At 40.9% G+C, this 16,703-nt stretch overlaps 1 protein-coding gene across 2 annotated transcripts in view; it reads left to right on the top strand.

Moving 5' to 3' along the window:
* GRM7 (glutamate metabotropic receptor 7) overlaps positions 1–16,703 on the top strand; it is a 534,523-nt gene that overhangs the window by 339,222 nt on the left and 178,598 nt on the right. For both annotated transcript variants that reach the window (XM_075005038.1, XM_075005037.1), the window contains exon 7: positions 10,800–10,939. In XM_075005038.1, the coding sequence (XP_074861139.1) occupies positions 10,800–10,939 (140 nt within the window). The remainder of the gene's footprint in view (positions 1–10,799; positions 10,940–16,703) is intronic.

Raw genomic sequence — 16,703 nt, 5'->3', positions numbered from 1 at the left:
GAAATGTTAAGGGAGATTAGAGAGGCTATCAAAATAAAAAACACAGTAATAATAGGAGATTTCAATTATCCCCATATTGATTGGGTGCATGTCACCTCAGGACGGGATTCAGAGATTAAATTTCTTGATGCCTTAAATGACTGCTTCTTGGAGCAGCTAGTACAGGAACCCACAAGGGGAGAGTCAATTCTCGATCTAGTCTTGACTGGAACGCAGGATCTGGTCCAAGAGGTAACTGTTACTGGACCGCTTGGAAATAGTGACCACAATATAATAACTTTTAATATTCCTGTGTTGGGAAGAACACCGCAGCGGTCAAACACTCTGGCATTTAATTTCAAAAAGGGGAATTACACTAAAATGAGGAAGCTAGTTAAACAGAAACTAAAAGGTAGAGTAATTAAACTAAAATCCCTGGAAGCTGCATGGAAACTGTTTAAAGACACCATACTAGAGGCCCAACTTAAATGTATACCCCAAATAAAAAAACACAGTAAGAGACCTAACAAAGAACCACCATGGCTAAACAGCCATGTTAAAAAGGCAGTGAGAGAGAAAAGGGCAGCTTTTAAAAAGTGGAAGTCAAATCCTAGTGAGGAAAATAGAAAGGAACATAAACACTCCCATATTAAGTGTCATAATGTAGTAAGAAAAGCCAAAAAAGATTTTGAGGAACAGCTAGCCAAAAATTCAAAAAACGATAGTAAAATGTTTTTTAAATACATTAGAAGCAGGAAGCCCGCTAAAAAAGCAGTGGGGCCCTTGGACGATAAAGATATAAAAGGAGCGATCAAGGAAGACAGTGCCATTGCGGAGCGATTAAATGATTTCTTTGCTTCAGTCTTCACGGCTGAGGATGTTACAGAGGTTCCTAAATCTGAGCCAGCCTTTTTAGGTGACAAATCTGAGGAACTCACTCAGATTGAAGTGACATTAGAGGAGGTTTTGGAGTTAATTGATAAGCTGAATAGTAACAAGTCTCCAGGACCAGACGGCATTCACCCAAGGGTTCTGAAAGAACTCAAATGTGAAATTGCGGAGTTATTAACAGTGGTTTGTAACCTATCCTTTAAATCCACTTTGGTACCAAATGACTGGAAGACGGCCAATATAACACCAATATTTAAAAAAGGCTCTAGAGGAGACCCTGGCAATTATAGACCGATAAGTTTAACATCAGTACCAGGCAAATTAGTAGAAACACTAGTAAAGAATAAAATTGCAAGGCACGTAGAAGAGCACGAATTGTTGGGCAAAAGTCAGCATGGTTTCTGCACAGGGAAGTCGTGTCTAACTAATCTATTAGAATTCTTTGAAGGGGTTAATAAATATGCGGACAAGGGGAACCCAGTGGACATAATATACCTAGATTTCCAGAAAGCCTTTGACACGGTCCCACACCAAAGGCTTTTATGTAAATTAGGTGGTCATGGGATAGGAGGAAAGATCCTTTCATGGATCGGGAATTGGTTAAAAGACAGAAAACAAAGGGTGGGAATAAATGGTAAATTTTCACAATGGAGGAGGGTAACTAGTGGTGTTCCCCAGGGGTCAGTCCTGGGACCGATCCTGTTCAACTTGTTCATCAATGATCTAGAAAATGAGGTAAGCAGTGAGGTGGCAAAGTTTGCAGATGACACCAAGTTGTTCAGGACAGTCAAAACCAAAAGGGATTGTGAAGAACTACAAAAAGATCTCAGCAAACTGAGTGATTGGGCAGCAAAATGGCAAATGAAATTTAATGTGGGTAAGTGTAAGGTAATGCATGTTGGAAAAAATAACCCAAATTACACGTACTACATGATGGGGTCAAATTTAGCTACGACAGATCAGGAAAGGGATCTTGGAGTTATAGTGGATAGTTCTCTGAAGACATCCACGCAGTGTGCAGCGGCAGTTAGTAAGGCAAATAGGATGTTAGGAATTATTAAAAAAGGGATCGATAATAAGACAAAAGATATCATACTTCCCCTATATAAAACTATGGTACGCCCACATCTTGAGTACTGTGTGCAGATGTGGTCTCCTCACCTCAAAAAAGATATATTGGCATTAGAAAAGGTTCAGAAAAAGACGACTAAGATGATTAGGGGCTTGGAACGGGTCCCATATGGGGAGAGGCTAGAGAGACTGGGACTTTTCAGTTTGGAAAAGAGGCGATTGAGGGGCGATATGATAGAGGTATATAAAATCATGAATGGTGTGGAGAAAGTAAATATAGAAAAATTATTTACCTTTTCCCATAATACAAGAACTAGGGGACACCAAATGAAATTGATGGGTAGTAGGTTCAAAACTAATAAAAGGAAATTTTTCTTCACACAGCGCACAGTCAACCTGTGGAACTCCTTGCCCGAGGAGGCTGTGAAGGCCAGGACTCTATTAGGGTTTAAAAAAGAGCTTGATAAATTTTTGCAGGTTAGGTCCATAAATGGCTATTAGCCAGGGATAAAGTATGGTGCCCTAGCCTTCAGAACAAGGGCAGGAGATGGATGGCAGGAGATAAATCACTTGATCATTGTCTTCTGTTCTCCTTCTCTGGGGCACCTGGCATTGGCCACCGTCGGCAGATGGGATGCTGGGCTGGATGGACCTTTGGTCTGACCCAGTATGGCCATTCTTATGTTCTTATGTTAATCTGTTAATCCTTAAGGTGCCACAATACTTCTTGTTGTTTTTGGAGATATAGACTAACATGGCTACCCCTTTGATACTAGGACAACAGTTCAGAGTGTGAGGGGCAGATTTACTTTCAGGTTTCACACCTAGTGACTTAGACCTGCTAAGTCCTTTGGGGTGAAGGTTGCTGCAAGTCCCATACCTGCAGGAGGCTTATAGTGAATATGCAGCACAAAGGGCAGCTGTAGATGTGTATGAGTTGAATTTAATTTGCTTTGCTGCATTGCCTCACCTGCCTGTGATTCATCCTCCAAATAAAGGTGCTTCTGCTGATACCTATACAGACATTGGTACCTCTAACATCATCCCTTCCTCCCAGCACAAGATAGGCTTTAGTATGTACTTACTTGCACTTGTGTCTAAGAATCTGGCCCTAAATACTACAGCAGGATTTCCCCACTTTGGAAAATGTTGTTTAAAGGTCATTTGCTTCATTAACATACATGAGGAGCCCTCCTCCAAAGCCAGGACAAATGAAGAGTGACAGGTTAGTATTGCAAGTGAGCTAACATTATTTTCTCATTATAAACTTTGCCAAAATATGTACCAGGCAGGCCTGCTCATGGAGGGGGGGAGCAACAAAAGAGGGCAATTAACCTGGACCCTGACAATTCAAAAGGGCCAAGGGCTCCCAGCCACTGCTGCCACTACTGCCCTTTAAATTGCTCTTGAAGTGTGGCTTGGCATACTCTGAGTGGCAGTAAGGGCTCGGGGAGGGGCACATTGAACTTCCAGCCATGCTACCCACAGCTTTGCCCCTCCTACATGAGGTTCTGCTCCTTCTGTGAGTGTGGAGTTGGGCTCTGTGCCATCTGGCCTAGAAGCCTGGTAAGTCTGTCAGCTACCTTGTTAACAGGAGGCCTTTAAAAACTGCTTAATCGGTGTTGTTTGTGTTCAAAACCTATATGTATAGCTCTTGTTGAAGTTTTGAGGGTAGTCACAGATACTCGGCACCTCTGAAAGTCAGTTTTGTGATCCTAACTGCACCACTTGCAAACTGAAAGTTTTTACACAAGCTAAACTGTTTTGTTGGATCAGGGTTTTATTAAGGCACCTTTCTATGGTTAAAAGAGCATAACTTTAGGCTCATAAGGCTTGAAATTTTGACCATTTTCCCTGTTCCTAGGAATTTACAATCTAATAAACAGAGAAGGGACTCAGAGACTGAGATGAGGAAGATAAATCTTGTACTTCATGGCTTAACTTTGTCACTGTACAGGTTAGGAAGGATTTCTTTTTCTCCAATAAAGCACTGCATAATTGGCACAGAGTGTTGAAAGATATGGAAGAGATTTTTATTTTTTACCTCTCTTCTTTGGAAATACCTGGTGCTAGCTACTGCTAGAAGCCAAATACCACTGGCCCAGTAAACTGAGTTGGTCAGATTTTCCAGATCTTTCTGTTTCTGTAAAAAGAACACAAACAACTGACAGTTGCTCTGTCAGTATGTTCTGAGAAATATGGTATTTGTTTAAATTTTACTTATTTGGCCATCCTAGAATTCTGTAGCAGATCATTTATATATCTCTCTTCCAAAGGAGGTTCTCGGAGAGTAGAGCAGTTCAATGGTCATCCTATTGTTTTAAAAGAACTGAGATGATAATGTATTTCATGAAGTCTGCCATTCATCCCATCCATCGAATGGCAAAACTGGCTTTTGGTTTTCTCAACTATATCATTATTTCAACGTCTTCACCTTTTTGTTGTTTTAAGTTTTATTTTGAACAAGTTTTCTTTTTCTTGTGATTAGTCCCATAAGCCATCTGGCATTGCTTTTATACAACCCATAAACAACCTGGGAACTTCAAGAAGGTAGCAGAATTTTAAAATAAAGTGAATAATTTTCTTCGCTTAGCCAAATAGGCTGGTCCTAGATTATGTTACTGGATATATTAGGTGTTTTTAAAATGTGTCATTCATATTCAGAGCTTATTTTTCCTCTTGGCCATTGATTTAGAATAATTGCATATACCAGGGTTGGCCAAATGTACTGGCCCTGCAAGTCACATAAGAGAATCTTCAGAATTCTGAGTGTCAGGGCACATCTACTGGAAGCTGGGTCCTGGGGCTTCAGCCCTGTTCCTGCTGAAGCTTCCGGTGTTGGCAGGTGCACTCCGCAGGGCTGAAGCTCAAAAACCCTCCACACTACTGGGTAGAAGCTCCAAGATCTTGCTCCCCAATGGACAAACTCCCTTGTCAGACCACCTTGCTGCAAGGCAGAGGCCCTGAGCTTTCTCCACTCCCAAGTCTGGTAGGTAGAGAATGTGTGTGTGTGTGTGTGTGTGTTAGTGGAGCGGGGAGGGGGTTCTGGGAGTAGTGCTTTCAAGATAAAAGAGCCACAGTGTGGCCATTTCTGGAACAGACTTTTGTCTTGTAGCTGCAAGGGGTTCAGCCATATCTGAGGCTCATTGCCAAGGCTATGGAAAGAGATCCCTGTGGCTACTAGGCTCACAGGAGGCCAGGGAGGATCCACATGCTGTCCTCCACCCTGAGCTCTGCCTCCACAACTTCCATTGTCTGGAAACTCTGACCAATTGGAGTTGCGGGGGCACATCTGCAGACCCAGGCATCATGTGGAGCCTCCATGGTCCCCTACGTAGGAGTCACAGGGACTTGCCATACATTACCTGCGGCAGCTTCAAAGAAAGTGCCACCTGGACACTGCACTTCTTCTCAAGCCTCCATCTCAGCCCCAAGCCTCTTCCCTCACCTTGAGCCCTAGCCCAGAGCTCCCCCTGCATCACAAACTCCTCATCCCAGCCCTATCCCAGAGACCTCACCCCCCACACCACAACCCTCTGCCCCAGTCTGATGAAAGTGAGTGGGAGAGGGGCTGGAGTGAGGGGGCAGGGCCTCAGGAAAGGATGGAAGGAGAATGGGTCTTCTGACAAGAGCCAGGCAAGGTGTGGGCCAAAGGTTTTCACTCTTGTGCCATTAGAAGGTTGTCAACCTTAGAATTGTTGGTATTTCCTTGTTATGAGACTTGTAATGAGAACAGACAATAGCACACCATGAATACTTTCTCCTGATACTGTGAAAGAAAAATATGTGCAGCCCATTCCCATGTATTTTAAGCCTATGATCTCGTGATCCAATCCTATTTTGTATATAGGTATGCAAACCGATCTCCTTGTAACTAGGCAGCTGAAATCATCTTGCCTGTGCATGCTTCAGGGATTTTTTCTCCCTTACAAAGACCATGACGTTCATAAAGAAAGAGCTCAAGCAATATTTTAATGAATAGAGACTGTGGATTTGTAGTAGGAGCTCAATATGCATTCCAATGTTGCTTCACAATATTGAGAATAATTTTTAAAATGTCTGGGTGTACTAAGATTCCAAATATTAAACTCATGATGCAAAATACCTGAGTTTCTCCCTCCCCTGCACAATGACCTGGAAAAAGATGGATTCTTTTTATATGAACCACCAGCTGCTCTTCTGAAATGCAGTGACTGTGAGTGAGTCATAAAAAGACATCTTAGCTTGTCATACTTAACAAGACTCTAACCCTTCTCCGATTGCACTTTTCTTTCTGATGAGATTTTTGTGGTGATTAAGAGACACAAATCCTGAAAAATCCAATAATTTTCTGGGAAATTTTTCATGTGAAAGGGGCATCATGTGCTGTATTTAGTGAATGTGTTACTTGTTCGGTGGGAACAGATGGATTAATATTTTATAGCACCACTGAAAGGCAGACAGCACCAGGGAAGAGTATTTACTAGGCTTCTAAGTTGTCTGGTGGGGTTGTATAGTATTACAGTTCTTAATGAAAAAAAAATCAGTCTGAATCTTCATGCAAAATCTCCCCCCTCCCTGTTATAAGAAGAATGGAAATAATAAATAGCACCAGTTATGAAAATATTAATAGCATATCCTTTAGCCTGCAGGTTTTCTAGTGCCACTTCTCATTGTTTCTTAGAGTCCGCATAACTAAATAGAGCACAGAATAAAATGCCACAGCAGCTTTAAAACAGGCACATGAAAGAGTTATACCCTCACAATCAAATGGTGACAAGTATCAGAGAGGTAGCCGTGTTAGTCTGTAGCTTTGAGAACAACAAGAAGTCTTGTGGCACCTTATAGACTAATAGATAGTTAACAGAAGACCCGCTTCATCAGATGCTTGAGTAGGGGGGTGGTTTCAGAGGGATATTTAAAGAGTGGGGTCCTAATAAGAGGGAGGGCCAGAGCTGACAAGGGCTATTCAGCAAGGTGGAAATGGCCCATTATCAATAGTACTTATCAAAAAAGGAAAAAACAAGTCAGCTCAGACAGGGGGATGTGAGCCTTTGTCAGACCCACACTGTGACCAAAGACTGAGTAAGGACGATAGGATTTGTACTTATTCGATAAACCTTTTGGTTGATAGTCCAGTTCAGGGGAGCTGATGGCCTTTGTGGGCCCCTGGGCAAAGTGCGGGACCAGCTATATGATCCTGAAAGGGTTGGGCCTCGGTTGAAGGGATAGAGCCAGGGCAGCCAGCCCTCCATGCTGCCTTGAGCGTAGCACACTCCTCCCACCCCACATAAGCACTAAGAGCCATACAGACCATGCAGGACAGAGCTCTGGCAGCAATTTAAATGGCCTGAGGTTCCAGGTGCTGCTACTGCTGCAGTAGCAGCTGGCAGGGGGAGCCCCGGGCCCCTTTGAATTGTCAGGCGCCAGCGCACCTGCCCCTGTGCATCACCTTTCACCACCCCCATTGGCAGGTATAGTCCTGTTACTCCATCTTGAAAAAATATAGGCAACTTAGAAATCCTCTGCTTGATCTATATATGTCCTGAGATTATCATAGCTATGTACCATTCCTTACACAGAACAGCTCCCCCCACCCAAAAGCCTCTTCACTTCCTTCTGAGGTGTGGGTAGATTTCCAGATGAAGTAAGTTTAAATTCATGAATGAGGACAAGCCTTGGAAAAGCAGCAAATATTAACTATGCCACTAATCCATTAAGAATTGTTAATATACATGAATACTAATGGTGCATCAGTATTAATATAGAATCACATTTAAAATTACTGTGTTGCACTTCAGTTAGAGTATAACACATGATGATTCTAGTTAGAGAACTAGATAATGTGAGTGAACTTCTTAGAGTATGTATGAAAGAATTATACATGCAGAGGCCGGGAACAAGCCTCCAGAACCAGATTCAAAAAAGCCCATGGGCGCATGCTTAGAGATAATCACATACTCAAGCTTTCTTGAAAAGCAGTGTGTTCACAGTCCCAGAGCATCAGCAGCAGTTACTTCTCCTGTGGAGCAGCTGTGATCTTTAAGAACTGCATTAAAAAGCTGCATGAAGGAAGCCATTTGCAGTACACTACAAGAAGTTGTATTGATCTTACAAAACCCAGAAATAGCCCTTCATATTCTTAAGTATTAGCTGCTGGCACTTGATCCAGTTAAGTGTTTACACATATAAAGGCACGTCTCTTTTGTAGTGCCTTCTTGGGGCAATAGACTTTCTCAGTAGAAAGTGATCCACCATCATGACTGCCAGATGCAGGCAGGCAATCTTTCCACTTATGTTTAGCTAACCTCTTTTTCCCCCAAGAAATTCTTAATGCAGCAGCTGTCATTTGGCCTTTATCATTTGTAGATTCTATGTGATAACAAGAGAGCATAGTAGTCTGCACATGCAAAATAACAAAGTACTCGTAAGGCAATTTATAATCTTAACTGTTATAGAAATACAACCAGTTTATTCTTCATCTGTTCAGAAGTGTGTCTTTGGGTGGGAGAAGTCTACAGTTTTATGTATGCAGTTGTATGTTTGGGAGTAGTATACATGATCTGTATTACTGTCCAATTTCGAGGACAGATCCTCAGGTAGTGAAGGTGTACATAGGATGACCAGATAGCACATGTGAAAAATTGGGATGGAGAGTAGACAGGTAATAGGTGCCTTTATAAGACAAAGCCTTGAAGATTTTGACTGTCCCTATAAAACCAGCACATCTGATCACCCTAAACTGCATCTTGTGAACGTCTGAGCCCTAGTATGTAGAAACACCCATTGTGTGTGTGTGTGTATGTGTGTGACAGTCATTTATTTGATTGGGACACAGGGATAAATCAACATATATTGGTATTAATTTGCAGCAGTCTAGATTGGTCTGTTGTGCTCTGAATTATATTATGTCAGCTGCAACAATACGTATCTTGGCTAATCATATAAACTCTTTCAAAAGTCATGATTAATTAAATCCCGTTTACCATTTTTGCTTTCAGAAGGAATCTAGGAATTATCACCTTTATTCACTTATATAATCTGTTCACATTGAAAAGGTATTTCAGCCACATGAATCTGTAAAATGAGAGTTAAATATCTGCTTAGTACTCAAAAGAAGTCAGAGCAAGAGATTTCTGTGAAAGATTTTCTGTACCTCTCTTTGAACTTAATCAGCATCTGATCTCAGAGAGACAGCAGTGTAGACAAGAAAAAAAATACCAAGAAAAAAATTGGAAACAATGCAAATTCACTCCTTCAAACCCCCTTTTACTCACTGAAACTCAGAGAAGAAAAGAAGTCATGAAGAAAACTATAAACTTAAAAGATCAGTGCTACGACCAAAGAGTTTTTTTAACACCTTTCTCCCCAGGCAACATAATAAGAGAAAAGTTTGAAGATAGATATACCAACGATTGTCTATCTTGACACAATATCTCTCTACCTCACAGAAATGTATTTTAATATATCTTGAAACACATGTAGTCCTTGACATTTTCACTTAACAGTATCTGAAAATACTAAGTGTCTTTGTGCATTCATTTCAGAAGTAGCCCTCCAGCCTTGCAGTGTTAATTGAGCTGCAAATTTTCTGGTATGAATTCTTTTTGCAATAGCAGCTCTAATGTAATAATTAGCTATCAGATCTCAGTGTCTCTCTGTCATAAAAGCAGTGTGTTTATTTTGCTCTCTTATTCTAACCTGTTTTGTTTGGATGTGCTAAGAGAATTAGGTGCTGTGAAACACCACCTCATAAAAAGCACCCAGATAGGGGAAAGGCTCCAGAGGCACATGTTAGGAAGCCTAGGCTAGAGAGAGGCTACACTAACACACAGTGCCTTTTTGTTTTTTGTTTTGTTTTGTTTTGCTTTGCTTTAAAAGCGGAGCCAATACTCAGCTGGCTTCCCACCCTCTTCCCCAGCTAACTCCATAGTTGGGGCTGCCTAGGTGCTGGTACTCAGTGTCGCCAAGTACCAACACAAAAAAAGCACTTCCAAAACCCATTCCTAATCCCCACAACCCTGAAAGGATTGTTCCCATGAGCCCATTTGGGATATGTGGATAGGTAGTCTGCATGTATGACACATCCAAGCAAGCTGCACTAGGGGCATGCACTCAGCTACTTTAGTAGCTTGAATCATTGTTGAGTGTGTTGCACTCAGGGCCTTGACGCTTCCAGGCAAGTTAAGTCTGAGATCCTTAGCTCTGTTGCTACCACTTCATTGTCTTCCTCACATCACTCTACTTAGCATGCTTCACAAGAACCAGTCCAGAATCTGGTCCTATACTGTTTGTGACTAATCTACCTCCTGGCAGATATCTGTGACCAAGATTCAGCATACTAGGAGAGATTAAGAATAGTTTTCCTATGATGTCCTCAGTTCTGCTCCATCCCTACTGCATGCTGATTACTGGAATAAGAACATATTGTGGAGGAGGAAGCTATTTCTGGATGCCAGTCAAGATTCACTGAACCAGGGCTGTCTTCTGATGGCAGTATCTCTCAGAAGCAGATGGCACATTTTCAGGAGGGGAGCAGAAATACCATTTAGAGGCTCCATTCACAGGACAACTGTTCACTAAAGAACTCCCTCAGGAGTAGGGAGGTGGTGGGGAGGGAAGCATGTCTGATATTTCTTGATATGAAGCAAGGCTCATGTAGTTTTTCTTTACTTTTGCTTTTCGGCTCGCGGGTATGAGTCATGATAATTAATCACAGAAAGAGGGATAGGATTATGGCACTATGTCCTAAAGCATCCATTTAAACTGTAGTGATGATGGATGGCCTCTGCTTGAGCTCTGATGCCAGTCTAAAGCTTGTAGACATGACAAATAAAATGAGCATTGTAAAGCTTTGGCTGTTTTGCTTCCTTCCTCAGGCAGCGCTGGCACTCCCGTGATGTTTAATAAAAACGGTGATGCACCAGGGCGCTATGACATCTTTCAGTACCACACAACCAACACCACCACTCCAGGCTACCACCTGGTTGGCCAGTGGACTGATGACCTGCAGCTCAACGTGAGTCCAGTTTACTCTTCACTTGTCCACGTTCATCAGTATACTGAATAGTAACAGAGAGGGAGCTGTGCTAGTCTATGCACTATCAAAACAAAAAGCAGTCAAGTAGCACTTTAAAGACTAGCAAAATAGTTTATTAGGTGAGCTTTCATGGGACACAAAAGCTCACCTAATAAACTATTTTGCTAGTCTTTAAAGTGCTACTTGACTGTTTTTTTTGTTTTCACCAGCATACTGTTATTCGATTGCCTTTGGTCACCAATAAAGATCTAGTGTAGGGGACTGTGCTTAATGTTTTTACACAGCTTCTTTTGTTGTGTTGTATGTAGTTTGTTCTCACCCAGGGCCCTTACTTGTCCTGCGTTGTACTTACTTCTGATGGCTGCGCAATTTATTTTATTTTATTTTACTCATCAGAGCTCTCTAGCCACTATCTGGGACACTGGCTTTTTTCCCAGTAATTCACTCAGTAATTTTCACAGCTGCTGGAAAACTTAAGGATTTCCTCTTTAGAATTGCAAATTGTTCCAAGAGTCTCCAATTTGGTGAATTAAATGGATTTTGGTGGGATTTTTTGAGTGGCTCTGATTCCTGTGGGGCTGTTGCTATGCACATACCACTGAAGCAGCGCTCTCACAATGAAATGCTGCTAAAGGCTAAGGCAATCAGATGTTTCCCAGTTATTCTTGACATTGCCTATATAAAATATTGTATAAAATAATTAATACAACAGTTATTTCCTTTTGCAAAGGAAAACTTCATTCATTTGTAGCATCAGAGCCTTTAGTTTTTTAACGGATTTTTCATTATAAGTTAAAATCCAGAATGAAAACAAATAACTAAACAACCAAAAAAATCACCTGTCCCTTGAGCTGTAGAATAGGGCTAGCATATCTGCATTTCAGAGGAGGGTTGTTCAGATGAGTCATTGTTGATTGTGGAACACTCAAATGCTATGGTGATGAGAGGTATAGACAGTTGGAAATATTGTAGTTCTGAGAAGTAAAAATCTAGTATATTTTTTCCTCACTTTCCTCACAGTCTTAACCAAGAAACACCTGTAAGTAACATTAGAAATCATAGAATCATAGAATTCTAGGGCTGGAAGGTACCTCAGGAGATCATTGAGTCCAGCCCCCTGCCTATATAAAGCAGGATCACCTCTAATTAAATCATCCCAGCCATGACTATGTCAAACCAGGACTTAAAAACTTCTGGGGATGGAGATTCCACCCCCTGTCTCAATGACTCATTCCAGTGCTTCACCACCCTCCTTGGTGAAATACGTTTTCCCAACATCCAGCCTACACCTCTCCCTCTGTTGCTTCAGACCATTGCTCCTTGCTCTGCTATCTGTCACCACTGTGAACAGTCTCTCTCCATCCTCTTTAGAGCCCCCTTTCAGGAAGCTGAGGGCTGCTATCTAATTGCTTCTCAGTCTTTTCTGCAAATTAAATAAGCTCAGATCTCTCAGCGTCTCCTCATAGGTCATGTGCTCCAGCCCTTTAATCATTTCCATTGATTCCACCATCCGCTGAACCCGCTCCAATGCATCCACATCATTGATGGGGCATACTTTGCACAATATTATACATCCTCTTAAATTTTGTACTTGTTATGAGATGTAATGTGTTTTATGAACCTCTCTCATGCTCTTATGTTTTATTTAAAATACAGTGCCTTACTAACTTGTAATTTACAATTCTTTTCAGCCAAAACATCAATATTTTATCACCTAAATACTACTTAATATAAACTACTCATCCTGACCTATTATAACGGAAATCAGAAATTAATGGTTCCTTTGTCATTCTGTGTCAGTTGTGCTCAGAGTTTCCATACAAAACACTTTTCTCCTGTCCTTAGGCAGAGTGTGTTGTAGTAATGGATGAGGTTGCTAGAATAACTTTGATTCTATCTGACATTTGTTCCACATGTCAAATACCTCCAAGAATTATCATTGTTTTTCAGTCCTCTGTGCACCTTTTCAAGAACAAGTTAACTTTTGCAGCTTCAAAAGCAGCTAGGAGTTTTCTAGACAAAAGGACCAGACTGCTGGCTGCTGTTAACTCTACCCCAAGAGAAATTGCCAAATCCCATAGTTGGCCTCATAGGCTTACTTTTGTGGATGATTCTCTCAGTGTATTCCGGTTTCCCTTCTGTAAAATTGGATAAATGGTACTACTCTACTTCACACGGCATGAGGCTCTCAGACACCATAGTGATGGCTCCATGGAATAACTTTTCCTTTTTTTGTGTGTGGGAGGGTTATCATAAATAAGTAGCATATTTGGTTGTTTTCCCTCTCACATCTTCACTTTCCACTTCCCCCTCCCTTCCGCAGGTAAAGGAGGAGAAAATAGATGTTGGTATTAATTTTCATGAGAGTATGGCAAGGATGATATATATTCAGTTTATCCTAACAAGGAGAAAATACAGGTTGTTTAACCCTTGGTACTTTTGATAACTCTAGGTTACATTTTACATCCAGTTATTAAATCTTCTCTCCTTATGTTAAAGAGAGCTTTCATTCTTCTGAAACACACCTGCATGAGCTGTCTAAACAAACAAAATAAGGCTTAAGGCGTAACATTCAAGAGGCCTTTTGAGTGCTCTGCATATGCTTTTCTTCTTCTCATCAGGTACTTACAAAGCCAGTTTTATGAAGTGTCCAGGATTCTCTGGGAATTTTTCTTAGGCCTGGTTGCTTCAGCTTTTCTTCATGTTATCTTTGATTTCAAACTTCTATCTAGCAGAAATGTTTGCAAAAGCAGGGCTGGAGTTGGACTTGGATGCTGTTCTGTCTCTTTTCCTGGGGGAAGGGGAGAGAGGTGATGACATTTTGGTACTACCACTCCCTGGAAGTTGTGTTCCCGCACATCTTTTTATAGACAGAAGTGCATTTGCAGGACATCTTTTCTTAGGATTGGAGCATTATTCTAAAGACCTATTGTTTTGTTCTGCATATTCACAGGGCCAGGTTCTGAGCGCTGTTATAGTCAGGGTAAATATGGAACACTTTCTCTCATTTCCTTTGAGTTATCCTGGATTTATATCACTGCCTGTGACATTAGAATCTGACCAAAAAACAAACAAGTAAATACCTTTGTAACTTTTTGCCGCAAAACCCCCTTGCTAATAATTACAGATTTTTCAAAGGCTGGGGGAAGGTGGTTTAATCACCAAATCTCCTTATGGTGTGATTGTTTTCTAACACCTAAAACGGCTCTTCCCTGAACATAAATCACAATTTAGTGAACGTTCTGGCTGGATTTCATAGCTAGCTAGGCAAAGATGAAATGAGCAGATGTCTAATTTGAAATGGATTGGCCAATATTCCACTGAAAAACGCTGTAAGTTGCAGACAACCTGTAGCCAGTAGAGTTCTGATTACAAGAATGTCATCATACCTCCCACTAAGAGGTCCTGCAAGTACATCCTGCCTCCCACTGTTCCTTGAAGATTTTTTTTAAATCTCCTCCACCCCTGTAGTGACCTCACTCACGCATATGCCATATGCAATATTTAAACTTTCTCTCCTCTCCGCTGCTTGAAATGCCTAATCCTGGATTTTAGACTCAGAAATCTGGCCAGCTCAATACTCATTTGAATGCAATATCTTGACCTACCATGTGTGCCAAATTACTCACATTAGAATTAATGTAATTACTCAATAAAACTGTTAAATGTGGCAATGTTTATCATATGAAAACAGGTCTGTATTTCAGTTTGCTGATGCTGAGGGGACACTTGTGAATACTATGAAATAATGCAGAGGAAACGGCAGCACTGCAAGAAGAAAAAATGCCTTGAACATATTTAGCCTTAAAAGAATCATAATTCAGCTATAGTAAACTAGCTAGGTGGGTTGTCAAGGCATATGTTGCAGTACACACAATATCACAGGTACATCTTGCCAATGGCTGTGATTTGTATAACATTTAAAGTCAAGGAAAGACCTTTTTTAAATTCGCATATTTCCTGCTAGAATGTTGCATGGGTTAAGAAAGTATTCCTAATTGGCTATTTACTGTCCTAAAAGGAAAGAAAAGAGGATGGGAAACGGTAAGAAAATGTGCAAAGCCATGGGTACTCTTAGAATAGTTTTTTTAGATGTTAATTATATTATTACCAGTTTATTTTCTTTCTCGATAAGAGATGCACACACATTTTGTATACTATAATAAGTTCATCATACAGTAGAACATATCAGCTCCAGGTAGTCCTCAGTATATTCATTAAATCTCAGTCACCATAACTTCAGGTTCACTAAGATAATTCTCTATTTAAATATTGATCATGTGATTATCTGTTATTGGGTCTGTCGTGTTGTCATGGACTGTTTTACGAAACATCCAAAGGGATCATGTCAACTGGGGGTAAAGTGTTTTGGGCATTCTTTATTTATTTGTTTTGCTTTTATACAAAATAACATTTATTACTTGCAGTAAATGCCATATCTAGCATTCGTGCTTTAATACCTCCAGAAAACAGAGAAATGATTTTGTGGATAAAGAACAAACCTAGGAGTCTACAGAAGTGTGTTCTCTTTCCAGCTCTTTCATAAGCTTCTTGTATCAATACAAGAAAGATGTTTAACTTCTTGTTGCCTTTGTTTTCTGTATTTACAAAATAGGTGCAAGAAAAATATTAATCTACTTGAGAAGGGCATTCTGCACCTTTGTTCACAGATGTGTAAAGAAAGTTGAGATACATAGGTAGAAAGGGTGATAGAAATGCATATGATTATGAATGATGCCAATCTGGGATGAGTTGAAAGTCTTTGGAGGGTAGGATTAAAATTCAAAATGATCTGGACAAACTGGCAAAATGATCTGAAGTAAATAGGATGGAATTCAAAAGGGACCAAATGCAAAATACTTCAGTTAGGAAGGAACACCCAGTTTTACACATATAAAATGGAAGATGACTGCCTAGGAAGGAGTACTGCAGAAAGGAATCTGAGGGTCACAGGGGCTCACTAACACAAGTCAGTTGTGTACCACTACTACAAAAAAGAAAGGGAAAACATAATTCTGGAATGTATTAGCATGAGTGTTGTAAACAAGACATGAGAAGTAATTCTACTACACTCTATGGCTATGGTTATGGTTATATTGACCTGAACCACAATGCAAATGGCCTGATTTTTTCCAGGCACAGAAGGCTGCTGACAAAGAGGAGGGTTTTGCTGGCAAAACCACATTTATGCGGTATTTTTTGGGCCGGCGGTAGCATCTACCTGTGAGTGAATATGCAAATGAGCGACCAGTTTTTAAACTCCCCATTTACGTACTGCTGACGGCAGTTTGGGTCATTTTAACCATAGCATAGAGTGATTAGGCCACAGCTGGAGTACTGTGCCTAGTTCTAAGTGCCACATTTCAGGCATGATGGGGACAAATGGGAGAAAGTCCAGAGAAGAGCAGCAAAAATGATTAAAGTTCTAGAATGCAAGATTTGCCAGAGAGGATTGAAAATGTTGGATTTGTTAAGTCTGAAGAAGAGAAGACTGAGGGGAGTCATGCCAACAGTTTTCAAGCACATTAAAAATTATAAGGACAAGATAGAATTTTTTGTTAACCTTGGAGGACATTAGGAAAAACTTCTGAAATGTGAGGGTATTAAAACGCTGGAATATATTTCCTAAGGAGGTGGTGGAAGCTTTTTCACTGGAGAGTCCCATGCCTTCCATCATCCCAGACAACCCCCTGGAGGTGGCAGAGAGGGACCAGACACCCCCACCTACCCCCCCGCCAGCAGC

This window comes from Carettochelys insculpta, chromosome 11 (genome assembly GCF_033958435.1).
Source record: "Carettochelys insculpta isolate YL-2023 chromosome 11, ASM3395843v1, whole genome shotgun sequence".
Taxonomy (NCBI): domain Eukaryota; kingdom Metazoa; phylum Chordata; order Testudines; family Carettochelyidae; genus Carettochelys; species Carettochelys insculpta.
This window is presented reverse-complemented; position numbering and strand designations above follow the sequence as displayed.